This window comes from Harpia harpyja, chromosome 4 (genome assembly GCF_026419915.1).
Source record: "Harpia harpyja isolate bHarHar1 chromosome 4, bHarHar1 primary haplotype, whole genome shotgun sequence".
Classification (NCBI taxonomy): Eukaryota; Metazoa; Chordata; class Aves; order Accipitriformes; family Accipitridae; genus Harpia; species Harpia harpyja.
Genome location: NC_068943.1, coordinates 46,577,778 through 46,602,745, shown reverse-complemented (window position 1 = coordinate 46,602,745; position 24,968 = coordinate 46,577,778). Strand labels below are relative to the sequence as shown.

At 58.8% G+C, this 24,968-nt stretch overlaps 5 protein-coding genes across 8 annotated transcripts; 1 reads left to right on the top strand and 4 right to left on the bottom strand.

Annotated features, from left to right (window-relative positions):
• Positions 1–254: 254 nt before the first annotated feature.
• BUD13 (BUD13 homolog) lies at positions 255–12,389 on the bottom strand. 3 transcript variants are annotated; one of them, XM_052786700.1, is made up of 12 exons: positions 12,211–12,389; positions 11,810–11,897; positions 10,366–10,450; positions 10,124–10,181; positions 8,983–9,333; positions 8,149–8,942; positions 7,388–7,695; positions 6,919–7,027; positions 6,284–6,422; positions 5,769–5,953; positions 5,300–5,381; positions 255–4,929 (listed from the first exon to the last, which is right to left on the bottom strand). In XM_052786700.1, the coding sequence occupies exons 1-12, from the start codon at positions 12,336–12,338 to the stop codon at positions 4,836–4,838; spliced, it is 2,421 nt and encodes an 806-aa protein (XP_052642660.1). In that variant the 5' UTR covers positions 12,339–12,389; the 3' UTR covers positions 255–4,835. The 3 variants fall into 3 exon arrangements, with proteins under 3 accessions (XP_052642660.1, XP_052642659.1, XP_052642657.1); XM_052786699.1 differs by having other exon boundaries at positions 9,061–9,333; positions 12,211–12,388; XM_052786697.1 differs by having other exon boundaries at positions 8,149–8,747; positions 9,061–9,372; positions 12,211–12,386.
• Positions 12,390–12,477: 88 nt separating this feature from the next.
• On the bottom strand, positions 12,478–17,179 carry ZPR1 (ZPR1 zinc finger). Of its 2 annotated transcripts, XM_052786694.1 has the most exons (14): positions 16,873–17,155; positions 16,372–16,533; positions 15,924–16,014; positions 15,678–15,748; positions 15,398–15,484; positions 15,196–15,318; positions 14,999–15,052; positions 14,821–14,887; positions 14,480–14,550; positions 13,878–13,967; positions 13,669–13,779; positions 13,464–13,550; positions 13,127–13,192; positions 12,478–12,798 (listed from the first exon to the last, which is right to left on the bottom strand). In XM_052786694.1, the coding sequence occupies exons 1-14, from the start codon at positions 17,104–17,106 to the stop codon at positions 12,664–12,666; spliced, it is 1,449 nt and encodes a 482-aa protein (XP_052642654.1). In that variant the 5' UTR covers positions 17,107–17,155; the 3' UTR covers positions 12,478–12,663. The 2 variants fall into 2 exon arrangements, 1 of the variants encoding a protein (XP_052642654.1); XR_008235131.1 differs by lacking the exon at positions 12,478–12,798 and having other exon boundaries at positions 13,121–13,192; positions 13,464–13,563; positions 16,873–17,179.
• APOA5 (apolipoprotein A5) lies at positions 17,101–19,064 on the bottom strand. Its single transcript, XM_052786696.1, has 4 exons — positions 18,923–19,064; positions 18,591–18,666; positions 18,334–18,445; positions 17,101–18,078 (listed from the first exon to the last, which is right to left on the bottom strand). The coding sequence occupies exons 2-4, from the start codon at positions 18,637–18,639 to the stop codon at positions 17,181–17,183; spliced, it is 1,059 nt and encodes a 352-aa protein (XP_052642656.1). The 5' UTR covers positions 18,640–18,666; positions 18,923–19,064; the 3' UTR covers positions 17,101–17,180.
• A 1,670-nt stretch (positions 19,065–20,734) lies between these two features.
• On the bottom strand, positions 20,735–22,370 carry APOA4 (apolipoprotein A4). Its single transcript, XM_052786695.1, has 4 exons — positions 22,339–22,370; positions 22,157–22,224; positions 21,900–22,026; positions 20,735–21,780 (listed from the first exon to the last, which is right to left on the bottom strand). Exons 2-4 carry the CDS (start codon positions 22,203–22,205, stop codon positions 20,853–20,855), a joined length of 1,104 nt encoding a protein of 367 aa, XP_052642655.1. The 5' UTR covers positions 22,206–22,224; positions 22,339–22,370; the 3' UTR covers positions 20,735–20,852.
• Positions 22,371–23,651: 1,281 nt separating this feature from the next.
• Positions 23,652–24,458, top strand: APOC3 (apolipoprotein C3). The gene is made up of 4 exons (XM_052785782.1): positions 23,652–23,711; positions 23,828–23,887; positions 24,017–24,143; positions 24,266–24,458. The coding sequence occupies exons 2-4, from the start codon at positions 23,830–23,832 to the stop codon at positions 24,360–24,362; spliced, it is 282 nt and encodes a 93-aa protein (XP_052641742.1). The 5' UTR covers positions 23,652–23,711; positions 23,828–23,829; the 3' UTR covers positions 24,363–24,458.
• The last annotated feature ends 510 nt before the right edge of the window (positions 24,459–24,968 follow it).

The window sequence follows — 24,968 nt, the reverse complement described above, 5'->3', positions numbered from 1 at the left end:
TTAAATCCTACTAATGAGAAAATCAGGATGCAGGAGCTGACTGAGCAACACTGCCTCCTGCGTATGCACTCCTCCCGGACTTATCACTAGTCACAGGATGTTTACAATAATTTTTAATTTGCGCAATTATTAATCATTTTTCTATCTGCCTAATTTGCATAATAATTACTCTGCTCAGTGTTTGCCATGACTGTGAATGACAGTGTTTTAAATTAAATTAAGATTTTCATATTCTTTTTTTTGGGGGGGGGGGGGGGTAAAGCTAATCAAAGCTGCCGCTCGATGCCAAGACCGGGGCTGCTGCCCTTTCAGAAACACTAATAAAGACATCCGCTTCCCGGCGTCACTCGCTTTATCTCCCTCGCCCCTCTCATCCCAGAGGATCCGGCAGCATTTTCCAATTGCTCTGCTGCCAGAACCACTCGGACGCGGCCACGTCTGAGAGAGGAGAGCCGCAGCAATGGGGGACGCAGACCAAGTGTACTGGGACAAACCCACCTGCCTGCTCCCCAGCCAGCACACGTGCATGGGGACGGGACTGGGGAGGGTGCGAGGAACAGGTGCTTGCTCAGACCCCAGGCTATACTCTGACCTTGTCTGTGCCCAGGGGGGACAGAGCGCAGCCCTGAGATGCCCTGCGCTGGGCACCCCTGCCATGCGTGCTCAGGCCTGGGCAGAGTGGGGGCACCCCTCTGTTCCTCAGGCACCACACGGCCTCCTAACACCTGTATGGCTACCGAGGCCAGGCAAAGGGAGACAGCTTTGCCTCAGGCCTTCAAAAGGCTGATTAACAAATAAGGAGGTGGTGATAGCTTAAAGGAAAAAAAAACCTAAAACATGAGAAGTGTGGTAGGCTTGCTATTCAAGGACTGTTTAGATTATGTGTACTCAAGGTAAAGCTTATCTACTTTAAGATTCTGCTTACAATAGAGGATGCTTAAGGAGTGTTTGGATAATAGTCAAGGCACCAGATAACAGACATTTCAGAGTCACAGACTTGTTAATTAAGGACATACATCCTCCTTCCGCAACAAGGGGTTGGCAAGAGAAACAAAAGGAGTAGGGGTATTCTTCCCCAAACGACCACCCAAGATCCCCGAAGACCACCAGAGACCCCCGCGCAGGCGTAGAAGACTCTAGGATGACTGCTCAAGAGAACAACAGGTCATGCTTGCTCAACATAATGAATATGCAATAGTTAGGCAGAACATATGTATTAGATAGGCGTGGTGTTTTAACTGCAGTGTATAAGTATCAACTGAAAACCTCAGGAGGCGTGCCTGATTTGTGGCAATCTTCCACCTTGCACCCTGTGCAGAATAAAGCAATGTCTCCTCTCTAAACGTACTTCGTGTGTTTTGGGAGTTACTTTCTGATCAGGCAACAACAGCGCCCATCCTTACCACCCTCTTGCTCTCTCCCCTGATGTGCGAGCCTTCAGCAAGTTGCAGGCAGCTTCACACCTCTCACCGCCAAACTTGGATGTGCTTTGCAGAATAGTAGCCAAGGAGTCGCACTTGAAGTGAACATCCTACAAGCCAGGTCCCGGCCTCTTTCACAAGAGACACAAGCAGCACTGCTCTGTATTTACAAATGGTGCATGCTGGCTGCTCCGTTGTAGCCACTGAGAGCTACAGGGGAAAAGCATTCGCACTTCTGTACTGTCCCATCTTAATGTTCCCTTAGAGCCACGTCCTACTGTCCTCTCTTCCTCCAAACCAAGCTGCCACCACTGCCAGACTGCCTGCTCCAGGGCAGGACCAGGCTCTCTGGCTCACAGGCAGCTGGCACTTAAACCACTCATCAAGTGCTTGTGCTCCCTCAAACAGCTTGGTTTGCAAGCCAAGCTGGGGAGCCTGCACCCCCTGCAGCATGTACCAACCCCAGCGAGACCCTGGTTTCCCCAGCAGCCGCAGCCAGAGCTCTGCGGGGAGCTGCAGTGGCAGCACCTCGAGCATGGTGGCATCACCAGGCTCTAGGCAAGGCACCAACACATCTGCAGGTCCTTCTCGGGCTAATGCTGCTCCCAGCGTCTTGGCAGACAGGCTTGATCCATCAGCAGAGGGAAAGAGGCAGCTCTCCTGTGCCCTCTAAAGCTTAAGTGCCTTTTTAGATCCCACATTTTATTAGTCCAATTACATCTAGATCAGCCATCCTAATATTTGCTGATTTGCACCAAGGCAACAATATAGAAAGATGCATGTTAAAACTGCATCATCTAAGCTCTCCCGTACTCCTACTGTGCACAGATATACATACCTTAAGAAGAAAATATCTGGTAACAAACAAGTAATAGATGCATTGTATAAATTCAGCATTGTAATGAGCACTGATATGAGGTCCCTATGGTAGTACCTCTACCTAAAATCTTAAACTGCAGCCTTCAAAGTAAGTTGCAAGAGCAGAAGTTTATGCTGTTTTCAGGTACTAAAATAATTTTGTATTAGTACCAGCATTAAAATGGCTTTGCCTTCCTAAGTAGCAGCTTATAGTCCCAACTGTCACATGAGCTAGCCAGCTGCCATCTTCTGTTGCTCTGTAAGGGAAGCACACTCTCACCCAAGCAGGGTGGGCAGGAAGGCACAAGCATCTAACCAGGGCAACAATCCTTCACACTAAGGTGAATTCAGTAATTCCACAGTTGTCTTTTTATGTCTCCAGAAGCACTCCGATAAGCGAGAGCAAAAATGAGTGTCTGTCAAATGTAACTCCAAAGGCTGCGGCTGCCTCAAGTTACAGTAAAAAAAAAAAAAAAGAAAAAAAATAGGACCTTAGTGATAGAAGGGGAAAGTACAACTGGAAAATATGCAGGACTGAAGAGCAGGTTTTCAGTATGCTGCAGCAAGCAGCTCTGAACTCTCACTGCTGCCTTACACAATTGCCTCGCACTCCCAAACCATCTCCTGCCCGACCCACTGCAACAGGGCCCATGCAAGCAAAGCCTTCCTGACACTGCCTCTGTGCCCACAAAAGAAGTGAGCCCTGCTCAAGGGTGGTTTTCCTCAATTTGGCTGTTACAGTAAAAAAAACCACAGCTCTCTCCCACAAGATCTACAAGCGGTGCCTCGTTCTCCATTCCTCTCCTGGCCTCAGTCACTGGCTGTGAGCAGCAGTCCACGGTTTATGCACTTGCAAGCAGCAACAGGAGGGTATCTGTCCCCAAAGGATGCGGTGAAGGTGAAGCTTAACCGACTACCCCTAAATGCAGGCGGGACTGTCAGCGCAGCTAGGGTCCAGTAAGTTCCCACTTTCAGCCTGGATAGTTCCCAGCAGACTTTGATAAAGACGTTAGCAAAGCACAATTTGTTTGGCAGAGGTAGCCGCAGACAGCGGTGGCCGCAGCAGACATTATATTCAGTTCTTTCACCGGCAGGCTGACAATTATTTACCCTCCTTTTCCCTGCCTTGGACAAAACACCACCACACAAAATCAAGTAAAAAAAGAAAGCTGTTATTTACAAGTGTACACACAGATTACAGGACTGCTAGAAACGTAACACAGTGAATAAAAAAACAGGGAAGTCCCGAGACTCTCCCACTCTAGAGAAGACTTCGTCCCTGCGCTTCGCACCCACAGCCCTCCTAGTGCTCGAGAATCACCGCACAGAGCAGTTCTGATGTCTGGCCCCCTGACCACTACTGAAGACAAGGCATCTCCATGGAAACTGCTGGCTGCATTTAAGACACACTCCCTGGGATGTAGACAGGAACAACTGTATTTATTTCCAGAAGTGCTTTCTCACAAGCAGGGATTAAGGAAGCTCTCTGCCTGGCCTCCGCCTCCAAGCCTGACAAATCTGACCACAAGAGAGGGGTTACGCTTCACACTGAAGCTAGCCCCCAGGCAGCAGCACGAGGGAAGCACCAAGCTATCAGCACTACTGTCTGGTGTGAAGTCTGGGGAGGTCTGAAATAACAGTCAGAGGAAGCAATTTGAACACCCTCCATATGTTTATTTCCATAAGAAATTGACCCCCAAAGAGTTGCAGGGGCTCCTGAAGATTTTGCTGCTGAATGCAGCATTGCGGGTTTGTCTCTGAACCTCTCGTAGGAGCCAGAGGGCTACACAGCAAGCAGCTTCCTACTCAGACAGGGCTAGGAGAAGCTGAGCTTTACTGACTTCACTGCAAGTCAGTGACTCCGTGAACTCTAGAGGGCCTGATAACTACACTAACTTAACAGAAGCCTTTTGGGTGCACTGGGAAGGACGTGGGGCAGATCTGACGTCAGCCCAGACGTGAACCAGCTCACAGTACTAAGTAGTTTTAGAGTATAGTTGCTCCCTGGCACAACTCGAGCACAACTGAAACTGCAACGGAGTTCTGGAACAGACTGACCTACTGGATGAGTAGGGACCAAGCGTTCAGTATACTTTCACCATGAAGAAAAACCTGAGATTTAGGACAGCTGAAGACTTATGAACCGCCCTCAGAGGACAAAGCATTTGTCATAAAAACAATCAAGCGTATCATTTCTACAGTTTGTTAGAAGACAAATAAAGGGACCAGAAACCAATGTCTGCAGCACCTTATGGGAGAGCGCCAGAGAGCTGAGGTAGTCTGGCAGGCAGCAGCCACCGCACCTGTCCGCCACACTCAGCCACTGCCCTGCTCCGAATAACACCGCTGCAGTTCTCTGCACTCGTCCTCTCTGGCTGCCGGAAAAATCCTCTTTTGGCAGCTCTCCTCTAAATTCAGCCTTGCCTCTCAGAGGATGGTCCGCTGGGATACTGAACGCTGAGGATAGGGCTTGGCCCAGGCAGAGTGAGCCATTCCGCACAGCTCTGGCAGTAGCTGAACCTCTGGAGCACTGCTTTGCACGGTTCTTCATCTTGCCTACATGTCCTCAACGCTCCACTTGTATGCGAGCTCCTGAACTGCCTTCTTGTTGGCGATCCTGGCAAAGCGCTGCTGCTCGAATCCATTGGACCTACAGAGCAATACCAAGAAGACCATGGGCTGCTGCGCAGAAGTTTTTCTGAAGCAATGAAACTTTCTAGACACATTACGAGTTTTCCACTACTTTTGCTCTAGCTCAGTTTCTGCCTCGATCTGTGGTTAGCAACAGTTAGCATCTCTGCAGCTATTCAAACCCTTGCTGACAGCATCAGCCTTGCTCCCTTCTGTCCCAAACAAGCACATATTCATCACCCACTGGTAACTTAACACTTTCAACCTTACTAATGCTAACAATCTCATTCATCTGATAACTGGAAATCTTTACACTGTGAACTCTTTGAAGCAAAAGCTCATGCATTTTTACTGTTATTCAAACACAGCATTGTATCAGGAACATGTACCTGTCCACACCATCCCAGCGATGCCCGGGCCATATATTAAATCGGTTGAGTGGAGGTGCTGGTCCATTGTACCTAGGTTTTTCTAGAAAGAGAAAGAGCGATACAGCCATTTACTCCTTCGATGTAATCATGCAGTCACATCATTATCAACCCAAGAGCTCTATACAGGCATAGCGCACAGGCTGCTTAACAGCCAACTACAGCTCGCAGAGGAAACTTCCAAAGAGAGACTTAATCAAACTGGAGTCTGCTGACATTTAAGTCGCTGGATACTGCTCTCTAAGCTAACAAACAATAGTCACCATTGCTAGTAACAAGCCAGTAATAGCAAATACTGCTACTACACAAACTCCAGACAAGGAGCCCTTTAGGACTAAGCTGCTCTGGCAGTTCTTAGGCTTTAACAGCACCTCCATTTCTACGCTGCTAGAGCCCTAAACTGTACACCAGTGTAACTGAACATCCAAACCTTTCTTTTCTTTGTTCTCTTTGGCCTTCCTTTTTTTGATGAAGTCAGCCATGGGGTCTCCTTCTCTCTCTTGTTCCCGCAGCATTCGATCCAGATCCTGGTCATCAATATAACGAGCCAATGGCTTCTGCATCTCTTTTATAGCATCTTCCACGTTCTGCTGCTGTTGCCTCCCCTGTGCTAGCCTGAAAAACCCCACAAAGTTTCACTCCAAACCCATGCAATCATTTACCACAACTTGCACAATTTGCAGGACCGATCACAGTCCTGAACTTCCACTGCACGCACAAGCATTCCCAACGCACATCCAGCAACAGAGGGAATAACGGAGGGGGTCTCCAAGACATGTGGGACATGCTGTCCTGGTCCCAGGCTCAAACTCAGAACGAAGTGACATGCCACCAACACCACCACTGGAAGCGGTATCAAAGGTGGGCTAAAAAGCAGGGAGTGGTGAGTCCTAAGCTGTAGCGTGAGGCCCAAAGACCATGCTAGGGAGCTCTAGAGAACCTTACCCTTTTCCCCATTTGGCATATTGCTCGTCTCTCTCAGACTTTGCTTCAGCTTTCTGCCTCTGCTCCAGCCGCTCCTGCACAAGGTCCCTCTTGCGGCCTGACTTGTCTCGGAAGACGGTCTCGGAGTGTCGGGATTCCTCTGGAGGGGACAGATGCCTCAAGTCACGCATTTGGGAATGTTCTGCGGTCTCCAGACAATTCAATGACTAACTGTGACTCATTTCAATGTTTTTTTCCTTTTACTTGTTCTAGCCTCTGAAAGAACTTATCATCCAAAATCAGGCAGGATCACAGCTCTTGCTTTTAGCTGCTGCCCCACACAGCCACACTTGTGCCCTGAGCTCTTTGAGTATCAGACTGCTCCTTCAGACTTGCAGATGGGGCAGACAGAAAAGACGACACTCGCTCTCCCTATGGTCTCACTGGCATTGCTTTGAAATCACCATTTATAAATCTCTTCTTTCAGAGGCTCAGCGACCCTACGCAAGGAATCCATCAGCATGTCTAGATGCTGCTCCACAGGTATGCTTTCCCTCAGCACCCCAACACCAGGGCCTGATACAGCATCAGCAGACAGCTGAACGCAGAGAAACAGAAAGCAAGCTGGTGCTCATGCAGTGTTTTTACACCCCTACCTTCCAAGTGCTTGTTATTTCTCTCATGCCTCCTGAGCTCCTGCTGTTCCCTCCGCAGCACATCAGCTGACACCAAGCCAGCTTTGACCCCAGATAACATCACGTTTGCCTACCAATCAAACAAAAACCACATTACTGCTAGCCAAGAGCTGTCCAGTGATCCAGAGACATAACGAGGGCAAGACCCAAAATCAAGAGAGACGCGTCAGCAGAGACAGTCACGTTACAAAGCCACTTTGCTGGCACCCTCGAGAACAACTTCCCCAGACCTCCAGAAACAGAGAGGACTGAGGCAGAGCTCCTCTCTCACACCTACCTCATGCCTCTTACTGCATGCAGAGGGCCTGGCACAGCTGCGTATGTGAGGTATATGAAACTTCTGCTCCACAATTTGTAAGTCATTGCATTTTTACAGTTTTCTATCAACAGGAAGTAATGTACACCTTAAATGGAAAGATAAACCACTTACCTTCTTGGGAGATCCCTTAGCATCACGGTGGCGACGAGGTGAGAGGTCAGGGGGACTCCTCGAACTGCGCTGATCCTTGCTGGCTAGCAGAGTCCGTCGTGGAGGAGATAAATCAGAGTCTGAAGATTTGCTCTGATTCTGTTTGAGAGGACCACGCTTAGGGGAATCACTGCGTACATGGCCTAGCCTGTGGTCTGCATCGGAGGCGTTCTGGGTAGCCCTCCGCGGAGATGGAGACTCAGAGTCATGCCTTGGGCACCTCTGAGGCGAGGGCTCCTGCCTAAGCTTTTTTGTGGCTGGAGAAGCACCTGCAGTAAAGACATATACTAACTAAAAATCATAGATTTAGACAGAATTAGTCCCACGAAAGGACTAAACATGGTGGTGCATAAGGTCGTCTTCTAGAAAAATCAAGACCTAAGAGACGACAAACTGTAAGGAAAGACAAGGATATGACAAGAGTCTGTGAATTTTCCTTCTGAACGCGTACTGCGCAGAGACAGGGTTTAACCTCCGTTTTCCGTTCAGACGTGTTTAAGCCTTAGCCAGCTAACTCCTAGGTTAATTCTAGTCCAGCCGACGTAAAAATTGCATTACAAGAACTAGCTCTACCAACAGAAATGAGAACCTATCCGCTACCCTTCCATGCTCGCAGACTACTAACTCCACTCCACTCACCTCTCAGGAGCGTGCAAACAGGATGACAGAGTGGGCAGCCAGCAAAGCACAGGACAGACAGAACAAACTCTTAGCATACTCACGTTTTGTTCGGCTCTGCTTCTTCAGACTAGGTGACCCAGTCCTCTTTCTCCGAGGCGGTGGCAAATCTGGGTCAGAATTGTACCTCTTCTTCCGTGGAGGGGATAGATCTGGAGTAGCCAGACGCTTCTGACGTGACGAGGACTTGTCAGAGACACCATGCCTGAGCTGAGATTGCCCTCCTTGGACTCCCACTGACTGTGACTTGTCTGTGGTTTTGCAGCCCTTGTTCCCCATTGCTGAACTGACTCTCTTTGGAGAAAGGTCCGGGGAGTCGTGACGCTGTCGCCTGGGAGGTGACAGGTCCGGGGAGTCGTGACGCTGTCGCCTGGGAGGTGACAGGTCCGGGGAGTCGTGACGCTGTCGCCTGGGAGGTGACAGGTCCGGGGAGTCGTGACGCTGTCGCCTGGGAGGTGACAGGTCCGGGGAGTCGTGACGCTTCCGTCTTGGGGGAGATTTGTCCGGGGAGCCGTGACGCTGTCGCCTGGGAGGTGACAGGTCCGGGGAGCCGTGACGCTGTCGCCTGGGAGGTGACAGGTCCGGGGAGCCGTGACGCTGTCGCCTGGGAGGTGACAGGTCCGGGGAGCCGTGACGCTGTCGCCTGGGAGGTGACAGGTCCGGGGAGCCGTGACGCTGTCGCCTGGGAGGTGACAGGTCCGGGGAGCCGTGACGCTTCCGTCTTGGGGGAGATTTGTCCGGGGAGTCGTGACGCTGTCGCCTGGGAGGTGACAGGTCCGGGGAGTCGTGACGCTGTCGCCTGGGAGGTGACAGGTCTGGGGAGTCGTGACGCTTCCGTCTTGGGGGGAGATTTGTCCGGGGAGCTGTGACGCTGTCGCCTGGGAGGTGACAGGTCTGGGGAGTCGTGACGCTTCCGTCTTGGGGGAGATTTGTCCAGGGAGCTGTGACGCTGTCGCCTGGGAGGTGACAGGTCCGGGGAGTCGTGACGCTTCCGTCTTGGGGGAGATTTGTCCGGGGAGCCATTGTGCTTCCTTCTCGGGGGTGACAGGTCTGGGGAGTCATGGCGCTTCCTTCTTGGTGGCGAGAGGTCTGGGGACTCGTGGCGCTGTCGCCTGGGAGGCAAGAGGTTGGCGGAATTGTTTCTCTCTCGCCTGGGAGGGGACAGATCTGGGGAGTCGTGGCGCTGTTGCCCTGGAGGCGATTTGTCCGGGGAGTCATGCCGCAGTCTCCTTGGTGGCAAGCTGTCTGGGGAGTCGTGGCACTGTCGCCTGGGAGGAAAGGAGAAAGGAAAAATGAGAGTTAAGATTTTTGTTTTGTTTTGCTGTCTCCAGACTGGAAACAAAAAACAAGTAGGACCTGTAAAGCTAGCAGTAGGGGTCAAGGATGAAAACAGCTTTCTGAACGCAAATTCATACTTGGTTCTGCACCTCCATGTAGTGACCTGCATCACTGAGCTGCAGACTTCCCAAAGGAGATCCCAGAAACCCTCCGAGGCAACCTGGATCACAGAAAAGCTGTAATTTTAAAGTCTCTTTAAAGACTCTTTAAAAGTCTCTTTTAAAGTCTCTAGGGACCCTTGCAACACTCGGGCTACGAAACTCATTTTGTGCCCTTGTATAATCACCTTCTCACAAGGAAACGCCCCATCACGCTCTCTGAGAGCCTGGACGCTGTGCAACCATGGAACACCCCACAGATGCTTTCAGAAAAGAGGCATGTCGTAACACCACCATCCTCACCGAGTTCCAGATCTATAGCGAGTCATCACCCAGATTTCTCTGACACTGTCAAAGCACTGCAGGACAGCTGTTCCACGTACTGTGCAGAAACCTAGACAGCATGCTGTCTGCCAGTTCTGCCCCCCCACCCCCAGCAGAAGTTATTCAACAGTGGAAAAGGAATCCCCGCGTATGCCGCTTCTCACATTTCACAGCAAAGAAATTAAACTGCAGAATAAGACGGGCGATAGCAGAAAACAAGAGTTAACCGACAGAAGAATTTCTAGTTGGAGCCCCATACCTCGCGGTAGATTTGGCAGGTACTGAAATATCTGAACTTTGTGAGTCTTCGTTCTGGTCTAAAGAAAAAACAATCAGAAAGTCACCACCGTTAGGGTTCTCCACAGTTCATGATCTCTTCACCATTTCGAAGATTTTTTTTTTTTTTTTTTTTTTTTAAGCTAGTAATCTTTTTAACTTGCAGCGTCACTATTTAGAGCAGTTAAACATTCAGGGAGAGAAGGTGGGAAGGTCTGGCCTCACCGCCTAAAAGTTTCCATTTCGTATTTGTTCGGAATTCCTCCATGAGCTTCACTTCATCTGGACGCTCATCAATAAATTCTGCCACCTGAAGATAAAACACCAGAGTAAACAACATGGTTTTAAAAAAAAAAGAAAAGGGAGGGACGAACGAAAGAACGGAGGGAGGGAGGGACGAACGAAAGAACGGAGGGAGGGAGGGACGAACGAAAGAACGGAGGGAGGGAGGGACGAACGAAAGAACGGAGGGAGGGAGGGACGAACGAAAGAACGGAGGGAGGGAGGGACGAACGAAAGAACGGAGGGAGGGAGGGACGAACGAAAGAACGGAGGGAGGGAGGGACGAACGAAAGAACGGAGGGAGGGAGGGACGAACGAAAGAACGGAGGGAGGGAGGGACGAACGAAAGAACGGAGGGAGGGAGGGACGAACGAAAGAACGGAGGGAGGGAGGGACGAACGAAAGAACGGAGGGAGGGAGGGACGAACGAAAGAACGGAGGGAGGGAGGGACGAACGAAAGAACGGAGGGAGGGAGGGACGAACGAAAGAACGGAGGGAGGGAGGGACGAACGAAAGAACGGAGGGAGGGAGGGACGAACGAAAGAACGGAGGGAGGGAGGGACGAACGAAAGAACGGAGGGAGGGAGGGACGAACGAAAGAACGGAGGGAGGGAGGGACGAACGAAAGAACGGAGGGAGGGAGGGACGAACGAAAGAACGGAGGGAGGGAGGGACGAACGAAAGAACGGAGGGAGGGAGGGACGAACGAAAGAACGGAGGGAGGGAGGGACGAACGAAAGAACGGAGGGAGGGAGGGACGAACGAAAGAACACAAAAGAACGGAGGGAGGGAGGAACGAAAGAACACAAAAGAACGGAGGGAGGGAGGAACGAACAAAAGAACGGAGGGAGGGAGGGAAGAAAGGAAGGATTTCTACTCTCTAACACAAATGATTAAGCATAATTGCACTGATCAGCAGCTGATATGTGACCATCACTTAGCTGCCTTCCTACAGGCAGATCTCAAAACAACTTTCTAGAGCCATCACCTTCACTGTTCATCTCTTCGCTGCCAAGATTTCCAGCCCATGCCACAAGCCACACTGCAGCAGTCAGCAGGCTCCGACAATTGCACAGGTACCTTCTGCCTTGCCTCCAGCGGCTGCTTGAAAGCCATGACAACCACTGCGCTGGGCCTACCACGTGGCTTTGGCACTTGCAAAAATGCAAACACGTAAAGAAGAGGCTACTTTTATCTGCAGGGAGCTAATTCAACCCCCTTGTGCCTAGACCGGGGAAAATTCACCCCTCCCTCCCGCACGACCTACCCAAAGAGGAGGCAGTGAGAAAGGGCTTGGCAAGTACTTCCCAAAGAGACACATGAGGTGGACTGCAAGGAGAACGGATTTAGTTTGTGAAACTGTATTTGACCTAATTCCCCGCTCACCACGGGCATGTCCCCTTCGTCCTCCTCCTCCTCCTCCTGGACAGCGGCGATGCTATTCCAGCTGACATCGTCGTCCACGATCCGCATCCTGGGAGCGGGGAGAGGGGAGAGGGGCCCTGCCGTCAGGCCACCGCCAAGGAAGGGACCGCCCGACTGCTGCCAGCCGGCCCGCAGCTGGGGACGGGAATGGGGGGGGATTTCTGGCCGGGAGCGGGGGGCCTGGCGAGCATCCCGGCCCCACGGGACGAGGGTAAGGGGCTCGGGGCCGCGAGGAGCTCCCCGCCCGAGGCCACCACAGACGGGCAGCGGGGAGGGCCGGGCCGGGGCTGGCCTGGCCGGGCCTGCCGCCGAAGGCCGCGGCTGGCGCAGACCACGGCCTCCCCTTTTTCCCCGCAACTCACCCGCCTCTGCCGGCGCCGCCCGGCGGCTTCTTCTTGCGGCGGCGGCGGGGCTGGGCGGCTTCTGCGGCGGCCGGCCCGCTCAAGTAGCGCCGCAGGTACTCGGCCTTGGAAAGCCCCGGCGCCGCCATCTTACCGCCAGCCGGAAGGGATGGCGCGCGCGGAGGGACACGCGGCGGCGGCGGCAGGCGAGAGGGGCGGAGCCGGGCTGGGCGGGGGACGAGACGGGCCGGGGGCGGAGTCAGCAGCAGCAGCAGCAGCCTCACACCGTGCCTCCAGAACACCTTTTATTTGGGGGTCGCACCCCCAGGGCACCCCAACGCGACCCCCCTCCCAGCCCACACATCAGCAGTCGGCCTCCGGGGAAGGCGACAGGGGACTCCAGCCCCGAACAAGTCCTGGTCGTCGCCGGAGCCGTTGGGGGAAAAAGGCTGAAGGGGGTCCGGCTGCACCCAGCTACCGGCCCGGCGCTCCCTCCGCCTCGTAGCCCTCCGTCTTCATGTCGTTCAAGCCCAGGTCTTCGTTCTGCTCAAACGTACGCTCGTAGCGCTCCACTTTCAGCTCCGGGTCCTCTTCCGGGGCGTAGACGTTCTGTGGAGTGAAACGAAGGCCTCCTTCGCACCCCTCTTCTCCAAGTCTCGGTCACTGGCACTCTTCAGCAGCACCCCAGCAATGGCAAGGGGCTTGGGACAAGATTCACCCCCCCACCGAGAGCAAGACTTGTCCGTCACCCCACGGAGAACATGACTCAGCCCAGCCCCTCACCCCAGGGAGCAGACACTGCTCCCATCTCCCTCCCCACCAGAGCCCCAAAGGGAACCCTGCCCACCGACACACACCAGGGAAATAAAGAAGAAAATCCACCCAAAGCGCCCAGGAGACTTCAAGGTGTTCATCTTTCGAGTGCACAACACCGTACCTGAAGATAGCTGTTGCCTGCAGGGTCATCCATGATGAAGTGAGCCTTTGCCTTCCCCTCTACGATCTGCAAAAAGAGAGCACAGCCAGGCATGAAGGCTCTTTCTGATCCCTCAGCACTTCTGGCACAAAGACATTCGCAGCACACTTTAGACAGTTCGAACGTTCTCCTTGTTTAAAAAACAGCAATGGCTTGCGGAAAGAAGCGAGGCAAGCGTGGAACAGCTAGAAATGGTAAGGCAACACTCGCCAAGGAGTTCAGTTAAACATACGTCGTTGCTGCAGTGACAGTGGCAAAAACCACATTGTGGAGCACTGAAGACTAAGAGCGCACTCACCTCATGCAGTTTCCCCAGGAACTCTTGCAGCTTTTCCGTTTTGCTGGGCGCAGAGCTGTCCCCCAGGGTGAAGGGGTTTCTCTCAACCTGGAAGAGCAGACTGCCCCTCACTCAGCCAGCTGTGAGACACCCAGCCCCACAGCCAGGCCAAATATTCACGCAGAGGGGTCTGAGCTCCACCAGGCCGCAGCGCAGGACCACTCACCAGCTCTCTGATGTCCTTCAGCAGCCCTTCCAGCGTGGTGAATTTCCCCCCCAGCGCTCCCATCCCCAGCTCAAACTCCAGCTCTGGGATCTCCACACTGCACGTCTCCGACTGCAAGAGCGAGCACCCCCTGAGTCCCCGCGGAGGGACAGCCAGGCCCACACGCACCCACCGCAGGAGGACAGGGCAGGTATCCAAAGGCACCATACCTTTAGGACATCCCTCGTCATGTCGGAAGGGTCTGTAATCCGAAAGGTAATCCTCGTGCCTTGCGGTTCGATTGCTCCGCCAGACTTCACCTAGGAACACCCAGCAGTCAGCTTCAGGGCCTTTTGTATTTAAGTCACGCCACAACGCTTTAAGAGGGTTTACCCTGGCAGCTCCAAGGACATGCCAAACCCAGGGACATTGCCTTAACCCAGGGGACTTGGGCAGGTGTGGAGTTGGCTGACTTGCACCAAATGAAGCTCTTCAAGACCAAATTCTCCCGCTTCACTTGTTTAGGAAGGCAAGTCAGACCCAGGCTGACCTTGCTGCACGAGCCAGCCTCCGCACAGCTCACATAGGGTCTGGCCCCCACCCAGAAGCAACCAAGGGAGTTCTACCACACGCAGCGCTACATGCCTCATGATGCTGCCCGTAAATCCAGCACCACTCCCAGCCTGGCTTCCCAAACAGCTGCATCATGAAGCAGCGGCCAGGGACTCTGAGAAACACCTACCCACAAGCACAGAACACCGCTCCCCCTCCCTGCTGCCCGCCCCCGCCCCCCTCCCTGCCCTGCAAAAGGGTCAGTACTTTTCCAGCTCACCTCATTTGTCCTGTGCCCACAGGAGTCGCAGTTTGTGGCCATGATAATCACCTCCTTGAAGTGTGGGATTTCTGGAGCAGACAGTCAAGGAAAAGTCAGTGAAAGGAAAGCCTCAAAGCAGCAGCCTGCACCCGCTTCACAGCCTCAGCCCTCCCCAACGTACTGCGGGAGCTTGCTGGCAAGCTGTGAGCAGCACCCAGACAAATTTGCACCCTGACAGGCTCTAGGAGAAATGATTTCTGCATGCCTGGTGGGTGCAGCAGGAAGAGACCCTGGTCAGCACACAGAGCAGCTCTCACCCCTGCAAAGGGCACCAGCCTGTGCCCATGCTCAAAGGATACGCACTAACTTCATATTTGTGTTAGCTGGAGCGTTGCACTCGGGGCAGTTGGTGTTGAACTGCAATACCTGGGTCACAGGAACGGAAAGGAGACTCAGAAAGTCCCGGTCAGCCCAGAAAGCCTGCCCTGGGTGCCAGTCACCCAGGCACAGCCACCACCACGCTGCAAAGTCACCCACCTCATTCCTCAGATCCCCTGCAGAATTGGCTGCCTTCTCATCCACCTCCTCTCCCTGCACAAGAGGACACCAGAAGCAGCATTAACTTCTGTTCCTTAATTCAGGGTCTCCCAGAGAGCAAGGGGGCTGACCAGCACTGCTCCCCCAGGCCGAGAGCGTGCACAGGCCCGCTGGCAGCAGTGGCAGCTCCCCGCTACCTCCAGTCCCAGCATGGCAGCCTGCTGGGGAGTCCTCCTGTAGTGGGTGACCACAAGAGCGTCATCCTTCTGCGGTGCGCGAGGGTTCTCCACAAAGCTGTTCCCTGAAGGATCGTCTACGATCTACAGGAGAACAAGGCCTTAGAAAGCCACCCCGCGCTTCCCCCATGCCGAAAGGGGCTGCACTCCTGCGCATACTCACAAAGGTGAAGGATGAATGTACTTCTTTCAGCTGCTTTAGTTTACCAATGAACTCATCTATTTTACTCGCCACCTCTGCGTCCGTTGCCTGCCAAAGAGGACATGTTGGAGACGGACGCCAGGGGCAGCCTGGAGCTGAAGACAACGCTGATAACAGCGCAAACCAGAGAGCCCCTAAGGCTCTTATCAGCAGCGTGCAACGCCCAGAGGCAGGGGACGAACAAAACAAGCATTTGCCAAGCAGGCATTCCTGAGGCGCTTCCCCTTTTGCAGCACCTTACCCTGCGGACAGGCTGGTCCTGCTCCAGGCCCGCGACAGCTCTGTCAATTATCCCCTCAACGGTGGTAAGGACTTGAAAGAGAACAAAAGCTCACAGTGGTGCTACCCACCCCGCCGATCCCCAGCAGCAGCCTCCACACACAGGCTCCATCAAGCTCATTTGACCCAATGGCCAGGAGGCCAGGTCCCTAACCAGCGCCTGCTACACACCCGCCGGCAGGCGGAGGAGTGCAGGCCGCGTACCCACCTCCCTTCTGGGTGAAGGCAGGGATCTCGAAGTCCAGCTCTGGAATGCGAGCCGTGGCACAGTCGGTCTTCACCACCTCCCTGTTCATGTCCTGCAGGCGACAGTCAGGGAGCGGCGTTAGGATCCCCAACAGGGCCGGGAGCTCCCGCGCGCTACAGGATCACCCTGGGGTAGGCAGTGCCTGCCAAAGTGGCAGCATTAGCTCCAGGTCAGCTTTTGCAGCTTCTCCACTGGCGCAGGGGCGCACCAGGAACACGCGCATTTGGGGCTTTAAACGGTAGCTTCCAAACAAAAAACGCTGTTTCTCAAACGGCACAGAAGACACTTTATTGCTCAAGCAAGACCAGCTTGTGAGGGGCCAAAGATGCAAGGCAGCTCCCCGCCGCTCCGGCGCAGGGGTGGGCCCAGCCCCACTGCTGGGGACAGATGAGGGGGTCCCTCCGCTCACCTGACGGGAGGTGACAGCCAGGGTGTAGCGCACACCCTGCTCCTGGATCCTGCCGGCAGACTGGATCTCCGTGTTGGACCAGGAGCAGCTGTCGCAGGCAAAGGAGCTGACGATGATCTCTTTGAAGAAGGGGATCCTAGTGAGCAGGAGCCGCGTCACCCCCTGCGGCAACCAGGGGCCTCATGGGAACCCAAGTCCTCAGGGCGCCGTTTCTCCCCCAGCCCCGTGTTCCTGCCAAGAACCCCCCCGGCCGGGTCCCCGTCCCTGAGCCCTGCACGCCCCCCCCCCCCCCCAAAACACCCAACCTCCTCTCACCTGCCAGCAGGCCCTGCCTACCCCCTCCTGCCCCCCAGCTCCCACCACCGCTCCCCCCACCCACCCCCGCCATGGCCCCCCGCCCGTTCCTTCCCCTTACTCGCCCCGCAGGCCCCAGGGCTGGGCCAGGGCCAGGGCCAGGGCCAGGGCCGGCCCGCTCCGCTCCCCCCCCCCCCCGCCCCTCACGTTGCGGAAGCAGTTCATGCACAGGGACTCAATCTCAGCCGGCCGCTGCTCGCCGTCCTCGGCGCTGAGGGGCCGGAACAGGGGCGCCGCCGCCGCATCCACCTCCACAGCCCCCAGCGCCGACATGTTACCGCCGCCGCGCCGCTCCCCACCGCGCCTGCGCGCCGCGCGGTCACGTGAAGGGGGCGCGGTCACGCGAAGGGGGTGACAGCGAAACCCGGCCAGGTCGGCCATGGCGGCATCTTTTATTGCGGTTCAGCTTGACCCGCCCGGCCCCACCCCGCCACGCCCGGCCACGCCCGGCCCCGTCAGCGGGCCTCGCCGCCCTTCTCGGCCAGGCTACGGGCCAGGTCTCTCCACAGGGCGTCGAGGCGGGCATGCAGGTCCTCCACGGGGGGCGGCCCCTCCTGGGGATCCCCCGGGTAGGGGGGCCGGGGGGAGAGCTTCCGCCTCATCTCCTCCGTCTCCTGGTCCAGGGCGCGGGTGAAGTCCTGGATCTGGAGGTGGGTGTCCCTGCGGAACTCCTCCACCCGCCGCTGCACCTCCCGGGCCAGCTCCCCCGGGGCTGGCGGCTGCTGGAGGCTGCCAGAGCGGAGGCTCAGCTTTGCCTTCAGCTGCTCCAGGTTCCTCTGGATCTTCTGGTGGAGGTCCCTCGCGTTCCGGGTCAGCTTGGCGGAGAGCTCGTGGATGTACTGGTTAAGCTGCTCCGGGCTGGCCTGGCTGTGAGGGACGACGCTTCTGTGCAGCTCCTCCACATTGCGGTGGATCTCTGTCACCAGCCTGTCCGCGTAGGGACGGAAGATGTCCTTCACCTGGTCGGTGTGGAAGGCAATCTTGTCGGCGTAATGAGCCATGAACCTCTGGACCTCGTCTGCGCCCTCCAGGAGCTGTGCCGCCGCCTCCCGGCTGGGTGTCAGGTGCCGCCGGAGCTCCCGGGCTTTCAGGGCCACCTGGTCCAGGAGCTCCTCCGTGAACGGCTGCAGCCGGTAGCGGAGGTCTTCCAGGTGCTTGCCGACTGTCTGATGGACATCATCCACGTATGGTGACAGTTTCACCCTCAGGCTCTCCAGCTCTTTCCTGATGACTTTCCGCAGGCTGTCTGAGTCATGGTAGAGCCGGGGCTGGAGGCCGCTGTTTAACGGTGCCAGCTTCTCCAGGAAGTTGCCCATGTAGCTGACCCCATCCTGAACGCTTTCCTTCAGGTTTCTGCGCGAGACAGCAGGTGTAGTTACCGAGCACCCCTGGCATAGCACAGCACCGCACCTCCACTATGCCCTAATGCACCCGTAATAAAAGCTGTTGACAGCCACGAGGGCCATGCCCATGAGCTTTTCTGTCCCCGGGGAAAGAGGAACGGGGTCCAATGTGTGCTGCTGGGTCCTGGGGGGAGCTTGCAGAGGGACCACAGGCGGTTGCCCAGGACAGGCACTGCGAGGCAAGCCCCCAGAGCAGCGTACTCACGTGATGTCGCTGCCCAGCTTGCTGCTCTGGCCATGCTCTGGGCTGTCCTTCTCACTCGTCAGCTGGCTGAGGTACTCCCAGAAGCCACTCCGTGCCAGCTCGGCCAGTGACACTGCGGGCAGGAGGGCAGTGGTTAGTGGGGCGGCCAGGGCACTGCCCACCCCCAGCCCTGCCCTCCCACCCAGCCCACGTCCCAGCTCTGCCCCATCCTGCCACCGTCAGCCATCCCCACGCGAGCTCCTCTGCTCGGCACCCACCTGGTAAGGTGGCCAGGAAGGCGAGGAGAAGCACTGCCTTCAGAGGCATGGTCTGCCAGGCCGGCGTGCCACTGTGCTGCGGGGAGAGAGAGAAGAGTGCGTTAGCTCACGCCGCAGTACAGGTCTCCTCTCAGAGCGCTCATGGGTCAGTGGTCCCTGTGCTTCACCCCCCCCCCGGCTGCTTTCCACAAGGACCTCGCTCCTGGGGTTCCCTGCCACACAACTGGCACGCACGTGGAATGACACCTGGCTCCTCCAGCTGGGCAAAGCTAAACCAGGCGTGAGGTGTCCCTGCTGGTGCTGGCTCGGCGGGGGTGCTCCCCACCCCTCACCTGGCTCCGGGTCACCTCCCGCGTCCCTCCTGCTGGGACCGGGCCCGTGGCTCCCTTTATATACGCCTGGCGGGAGGCAGAGGCGCGTGGGTGATAAGGCGCATCCGCAGGGGTAAGCTTTTTGGACCTCACTCCCTGTAAACACAACGTGGAGGTCCGCGGACGTTCCTGAGAGGTGACGTGGGGGGCCAGTCATCTGACTGCCGGCTGCCCCTTCGCCTGCCCCACACTGCTCCCATCCCACCACCCGGGTGGCCTGACCTCACTGTGGCCGCAGGCAGCCTTAACCCCCTCGGGGCTGTGAGGCTGTGCGGCCCTGCCCTGCCCCGAGCATCTCCCAGGCAGAGATCTCACGCCTGGAGCTGCTTGAATGCTGGCCTGGTGCTGGCCCGCTGGCTCAGCCCTTGTTTTCCCAGTGATAAGGGAGCCCTCGCTGCTTGCTCTGCAGGTTTCTGGGGTCGAGGCTGACCCTGCCCTCGCAGCCAACCTTTGCATCGCGGAGCAAACAGTGGCTGGGAGCTGCCGGGGTGGCGAGGGGGTGCAGAGCAGCGGGACAGGGACAGGGATGTGGGCTGCAGCTTGCCAGCTGGCAGCTCCTGTCGCAGGGGCTCACAGCCCAAACAGGGGGGAAAGGGAGCCAGGACCCCTGGGATGGGGCCAGGGTGGGCGCGGGAGGATGAGCCCGGCTCCGGCTGTGCCAGGGAAGGGTGAAGTGAGTGCAGTGGCCGTGTCTGCAGCCTGGGCAAGAGAGCACGCCTTCTGCGTGGGCTGCCTGCTTGCAAACTGCCAGCTGCACGGCCCCAGTTCCTGCCGGCATACCAAACCTGCCGTGTTTTGGAGTGGTTCCTTTGCAAGTTGCCTTTCCCCCAGGAAAGAAAAAAAAACATTTTCAGCTCGGGTCTCGTCCCCGTGAGGGGTGCCGGCTGCTGACACCAGGCTTTTAAATCAGGAGAGTGCTGCAATGTTTGCACTGAAGCAACCCAGCAACCAGGGACCCACTGGGACTAATGTCTCCCCAGCGGGGCTGGGGTGTGGGCACCTGGCCGTGGAGGGCAAAGTCCGGCGCACCGCCGGGGTGAAACTCCGAGCCAACGCTCCTCTGGCACCGAAGTCCACTCCGCTCCCTCACCTGTGCGGACACGCGGGGTCGCCCTGAGCAGCCCCGGCCACACTCCCATCCCGCAGCCACTGCAGCCCACGTGGGAAATCCCTCTGGCCGTGGGACACCCACCAGTGGAGCAGCTCAGGGCCCTTGCTGTGGCCATAGCTCCAGTCCCCTTTTCTTCTCCCTGAGCTGGGAAGCTCCTGGGGACAAGGGCCCGCTCCCTACCTGTCCGAGCCCCACTGCGTCTGGCCACAGCCCCCGTGGGGCTGTGGGATGGGGGAGCGAGGTGTCCATCGCCCACCCTGCGCAGTCCGCAGAGACCCGTCCCCCGTGGCAGCAGCCAGTCCCGCTGCAGTGGGGATGCTCGGCCGTATGCTGGGGCTCTGGCCCCTCTGGAGCTGCCTGGGTGCCACTGAGTTGCTGCGGCACCCCAGTGTGGTGAAGTCCTGGGGCCCCAGCCCACTCTGGCTGACGGGCTTGCCTGGCTTCAACCGCCTCCAGCCCCCAGGCAGCACCTGCAGCCCTGTGCTGGGGACGGAGACCCCCCACCCGCCTGGCCCCACCTCTGTTCCCTCTCCTGGGTGCCCCGGGACCCAAATCCAGGGGTGATGCTCTCCCCTCGGAGCAGCTGGGCCGGGCCCCCAGGTTGCCCGCCCCAGGGCAGGACGGTGGGATGCTGCAGAGAACGAAGGACACAGACCAGCACATGCATGGCAAGGCGGCAGTTTATTTCTGCTGCGGGCAGCGGCCGTGAACACTTGCGGTGTGGGGGGACAGCCGGATGGCCACCCCGCGCCCCCTCCCTGTGGCACCGGTGGGGGGTTCTCAGTTCTCAGCTGGCTGGGCGGTGCTGAGGAAGGTGGCCACCTTCTCCCTCACCTCCTTCTCCAGCAGCTCCAGGTGGTCCTCCACGCCAGCGGCGCCTGAGTCCAGCTTCCCCCGCATCGCCTCCAGCCGCTCCACTAGCTGCTGCCCGAAGGTCTCGCCGAAGGGGGCTGCCTGCTGCTGGAAAGCCTCCAGCGTCTGCCCCACACGCTCGTCCAGCTGCTGGGCCAGGGGGGCCAGCCGCTGCTGCAGGCTCTCGACATCACCGCCCGCCGCCTGCCGCAGCTCCTGGGCCAGCGGGCTGAGCTGGGTGCGCAGCTCCTCCAAGCTGGCAGCCAGGCGGGCACGCAGCTCCTCCACCGCCCGCTCCATCTGCGCTGTCAGGCTCTCCAGCTGCCGGTTGAGGCTGTCCTGAACCTCCTGGGTGTAAGGGCTGAGCCCCTGCCGCAGCTCCTCCACGCTCTGCCCCACTTGCGCCTTCAGCTCATCGGCCAGGGGAGCCAGCCGCTCCTTCAGGCTCTCCACCCCGCCGTCGATCTGCTGCTGCAGCCGGTCAGCATAGGGGCTGAGGGAGGCCTGGATGTTCTCGGCGTTGTCCTGCAGCCGGTCCCGCAGCTCAGTGGCGTAGGGCTCCAGCGCCCGCCGCAGCTCCCCAGCCCCGCGGTCCACCTGGGAGCGCAGCTCCTCGGCGTAGGGGCTCATCTTGGCTTGCAGCTGGCGGATGTTGGTGCCGATCTGCTGGTGCACCTCGTCAGCGTAAGGCGCCAGCTTGGCCTGCAGCTCCGCCAGCTCCCGCCGGATCTGCTCCTTCAGCCGCTGCGAGTCCTGCGCCAGCCGCGCCTGCAGCTCCGTGGCGAAGGGCACCAGCCGCCGCCGCAGGTCCTCGGCGTACGAGTTGACGCTCTGCAAGTTGCTCTCCAGCAGGATGCTGAGGAGATGGGGAGGGATGTCAGCACCCCGGCGTCCCTGCGGCCCCCTCCCCTGCCTGGCATCTCCCGGCCACCACCGTGTCCCCCACCCAGCGCCACAGCCCACGGCTCTGCTCACTTCAGCTGCTTGGTGATCTCGGCTTGCTGCAGCTGGTCCACCGTCTCCTTGGCATTGCTGCCCAGCTCGGTGAAGTACTTCCAGAGCACGCTGGCCACCTCGTCCGGCTTGACGTCAGCCCGTGCCCCTGCAAAGCGGATGCCAGGGTCAGCGCCGGCACAATCCCTCTCAACATCTCCCCTGGGTGCATCGGGTCCCCATCCCCACCCCGGGCTGGGACCACCCTCCCAGCACCAGGGACCCGCACACCGCCTCACCCGAGACCACGAGGAGCACCAGGACGAGGGCGGCCGCCTTCAGAGACATCCTGACTGCTGGGGGATGCCTGCCGGAGCACAGAGTGGAGATGAAGGGAGCCCCCCAGCCCCCGGGCGCCCCTGCCCACCACTGCAGGCGATGCAGCCGACAGCTCTCCCCACACCTCGATGCTGCCGCTCACCTGTGCTGCCGCCGGCTGCGGGTACCTGCTGTGCCGGCGAGCGCCCGGCCGCTATTTATGCAGCCTGAGCGCTCTCGGCGGCTTCCACGCAGGCCTGTGACACAGGCCCCGGGCTTGGACTTTAGCAAGGTCGCAACGTGGAAGCGCCTGACGTGAGCGCAGCCCTGACATCACCTGCAGCCCTGCCAGCTCCCAGCGGGGCGCCAGGGGCCAGGGCAGAGAGAGAGTGGGGGTATGCACGGGCACCCCAAGGCTGAGCCCCTCCTGGGGGGGCAGGGACCCTGGGGCAGAGAGGACAGCGCACCGCAGGGGGCAGCCCCTGGCTCCACAGCTCTGTGGGATGCAGCGACGGCCCCACCGGTGCCGGCTGTGCAGTACCTGGGATGCGCGGTGTGGTGGGGCGCGGGGTCTGGGGGATGCTGCGGGGACCCCTCAGCCCTGCTGCCGGCTGTGCTGTGCCCAGGATGCACAGTGGGGCAGGACACGGGCTCGGGGGAGGGGATGCTGCGATGGATGCGTATGAGACTGCAGGGTAGCATCGCTCCCTCCGAGCGCAGGCTCCCGGAGGAAGCCCTGCCACAGGGAAAGGCCAGGACCCCGCAGCTGTGGGATGTTGCACCCACGTGGCGCCGGTGTGCCCTTGACTGGAGCTGGGACCCGTGCATTTCCCCAGCTGTGGGCACCGGGCTCTCAGCACACGCCCCGGGGATGCAGCCCCCGGCTCAGCCCACCCACGGCCTGGTGGACCCGCTGCCGGCTGCAGACTGGCGGTGACGTGTCACGGCTGGGGCAAAGGGCATGGCTGGCAGGGGCAGGGATCAGCCGGGCACCGGCGATGTCAAGGTCCAAAGAGCCCTCGCGGTGCCCCACGGCCGGAGGGCACGGCCGAGGCACCCTGGCCGAGGTAGCCGCACGGTACCCCTGGGCAGAGCCAGCCCGGTGGCATCTCACCCGTTGCCGGTGCCGCTGGATGTCAGCCTCGTGCTGTGTGTGCCCATGCCAGCCCCGGGCCTGTCCTCATGGTGCTGCGCCCTGCAGCGGGCACCAGGCGGGCTGCAGGCACGCCGGCGCGCACAGCCATGCGCCTGTGCAAGCGCACGCACATGCATGCGTGGGCCTGTGCACGCGTGCAGATGCACGCACACGCGAGCTGAGCGCCGGGCCAGCCCCCGGCAGCCTTGGTCCCCGGGAGATTTCCCAACTCCTGGCTGGGAGGCAGGCCCCTCTGCAGCGGGAACGGTCTCAGCAAACGTGCCCCCTCCCCGGCCAGCCCCACCGCCCCCGACCTTTGCACAAACACTCCCGGAGGCGGCTGTGGGGAGGGTATAAAGTGGGAGCTCGGGGCTTCCCCCACGTAGCAGAGCCCGGTGTAGGTGAGTGGGGAAGCCCCCAGCGAGGGTTGCGCTGGGAAGGGGACGGGGTCGGGACCCCCGTGGGCGCGCGGGCCCCCGCCTGCCGCCCCGCGCCATACGCTCTGCTCTCTCCCCAGCCATGAAGGCGTCGCTCCTGCTCGCGCTCGTCTGCACAGCTGTCCTGGTGGCAGGAGCAAGTAAGGGGCGGGCGAGGGCTGCGGCAGGAGGAAGGGGATGGGGCTCAGGGTGCTGGGGTGCATGCACGGGGTGGGGGGCACGGACCCATGGCCCCTGTCCCCCCGCTCCCACGAGGCTCGTGCTTGCAGGGGCCGACGCACCCGGGGAGCCAGAGACACTGGTGAGGAAGGTGCAGGAGTACACCCAGAAAGCCACGGCCATGGCCAAGACCGCCCTCAGCATGGTGCAGGAGTCGGATGCAGCTCAGCAAGCCAGGTGCCCCCCTGCCCTGCCCCTGCCCTCCACCGCCCCGCCAGCCCGGGCACCTGGCCCTGCCGTCCCGCTGCCCACTGGGGGAGCCCGGCCGGTGCCCCGCTCTGAGCCCCCTCCCCTTGCAGGCAATGGCTGGCAGACAACGCCGACCTGGCGAAGCAGCGGCTGGTCTGGCTGAAGGAGCAGCTGCTGGAGTTCTGGAAGCCGATGCCGGCTGCGTAGCCCCACCGGGGGCTGGCCGAGGGCCAGCCAGGCTGGGGTGCCCCCAGGTCCCCACCCACTGTCACGGTTCTTGCAATAAAGCGGCGCTGAAGTAGACGGCTGTGGCGGCGTCACTGGGGGGGGGACGGGGGGACGGCGGGACAGCGAGGAGGAACATACACTGCGGGGCGAGGAAGGGCTGGGACAGACGCCTGTGCCGGCGTGCTGCTCACCCCCGCCGGGGCTGCACGCGGCCGTGGCAGGGTGCCGGGACCCCTCGCCACGGGGCGAGCACCGTGTGCCACTGCCCCACACACACATGCCTAGGGCGGCAGGAGCTGGGTGCCACTCCCGCAAGCTGGGGGGGATCCGGCTTCTGCAAAACCGGCCCCTGCCGCTCTCTGCTGCCCCGGCAGAGCCCTTTGCCCAGCGGGGAGAGTCTCGTGTGGGGCCAAGCCGAGGCAGAGCTGGGCTCAGCGGCAGGGAGAGCCCAGGGCACCCACCCTGCTAGCTTCACCCTCCTGACCCCGGGTCCCCCCAGCACCCCCTGCCTGGAGCAGCCCTCGCCCCCAGCACTGCGTGCAGGCTGCCTCCCTCCAGCATCCACTGCAAAGACTGAGTGAGCTC

Bases quoted from the DNA above. Each gene is read 5' to 3' on its own strand.
- BUD13 (XM_052786700.1), bottom strand. From the start codon at position 12,338: ATGGCGGCGCCGGGGCTTTCCAAGGCCGAGTACCTGCGGCGCTACTTG. The intron at 7,696-8,148 runs GTGAGTATGCTA...TCTTTACTGCAG, and splicing joins GAAGCAGAGCCGAACAAAAC to GTGCTTCTCCAGCCACAAAA. The intron at 5,382-5,768 runs GTTTGGATGTTC...TTCTCTTTCTAG, and splicing joins AGAGAACAAAGAAAAGAAAG to AAAAACCTAGGTACAATGGA.
- ZPR1 (XM_052786694.1), bottom strand. From the start codon at position 17,106: ATGGCCGACCTGGCCGGGTTTCGCTGTCACCCCCTTCGCGTGACCGCG. The intron at 15,319-15,397 runs GTGAGTATGCGC...GTTCTCCTGTAG, and splicing joins TACATTCATCCTTCACCTTT to ATCGTAGACGATCCTTCAGG. The intron at 13,780-13,877 runs GTATGGTGCCTT...TCGCTCTTGCAG, and splicing joins TGACGAGGGATGTCCTAAAG to TCGGAGACGTGCAGTGTGGA.
- APOA5 (XM_052786696.1), bottom strand. From the start codon at position 18,639: ATGCCTCTGAAGGCAGTGCTTCTCCTCGCCTTCCTGGCCACCTTACCA. The intron at 18,446-18,590 runs GTGGGTGCCGAG...TCCTGCCCGCAG, and splicing joins CTTCCTGGCCACCTTACCAG to TGTCACTGGCCGAGCTGGCA. The intron at 18,079-18,333 runs GTGAGTACGCTG...TGTCTCGCGCAG, and splicing joins AAGCTGGGCAGCGACATCAC to AAACCTGAAGGAAAGCGTTC.
- APOA4 (XM_052786695.1), bottom strand. From the start codon at position 22,205: ATGTCTCTGAAGGCGGCCGCCCTCGTCCTGGTGCTCCTCGTGGTCTCG. The intron at 22,027-22,156 runs GTGAGGCGGTGT...TCCGCTTTGCAG, and splicing joins GGTGCTCCTCGTGGTCTCGG to GGGCACGGGCTGACGTCAAG. The intron at 21,781-21,899 runs GTGAGCAGAGCC...CCATCTCCTCAG, and splicing joins GAGATCACCAAGCAGCTGAA to CATCCTGCTGGAGAGCAACT.
- APOC3 (XM_052785782.1), top strand. From the start codon at position 23,830: ATGAAGGCGTCGCTCCTGCTCGCGCTCGTCTGCACAGCTGTCCTGGTG. The intron at 23,888-24,016 runs GTAAGGGGCGGG...TCGTGCTTGCAG, and splicing joins TGTCCTGGTGGCAGGAGCAA to GGGCCGACGCACCCGGGGAG. The intron at 24,144-24,265 runs GTGCCCCCCTGC...CTCCCCTTGCAG, and splicing joins GATGCAGCTCAGCAAGCCAG to GCAATGGCTGGCAGACAACG.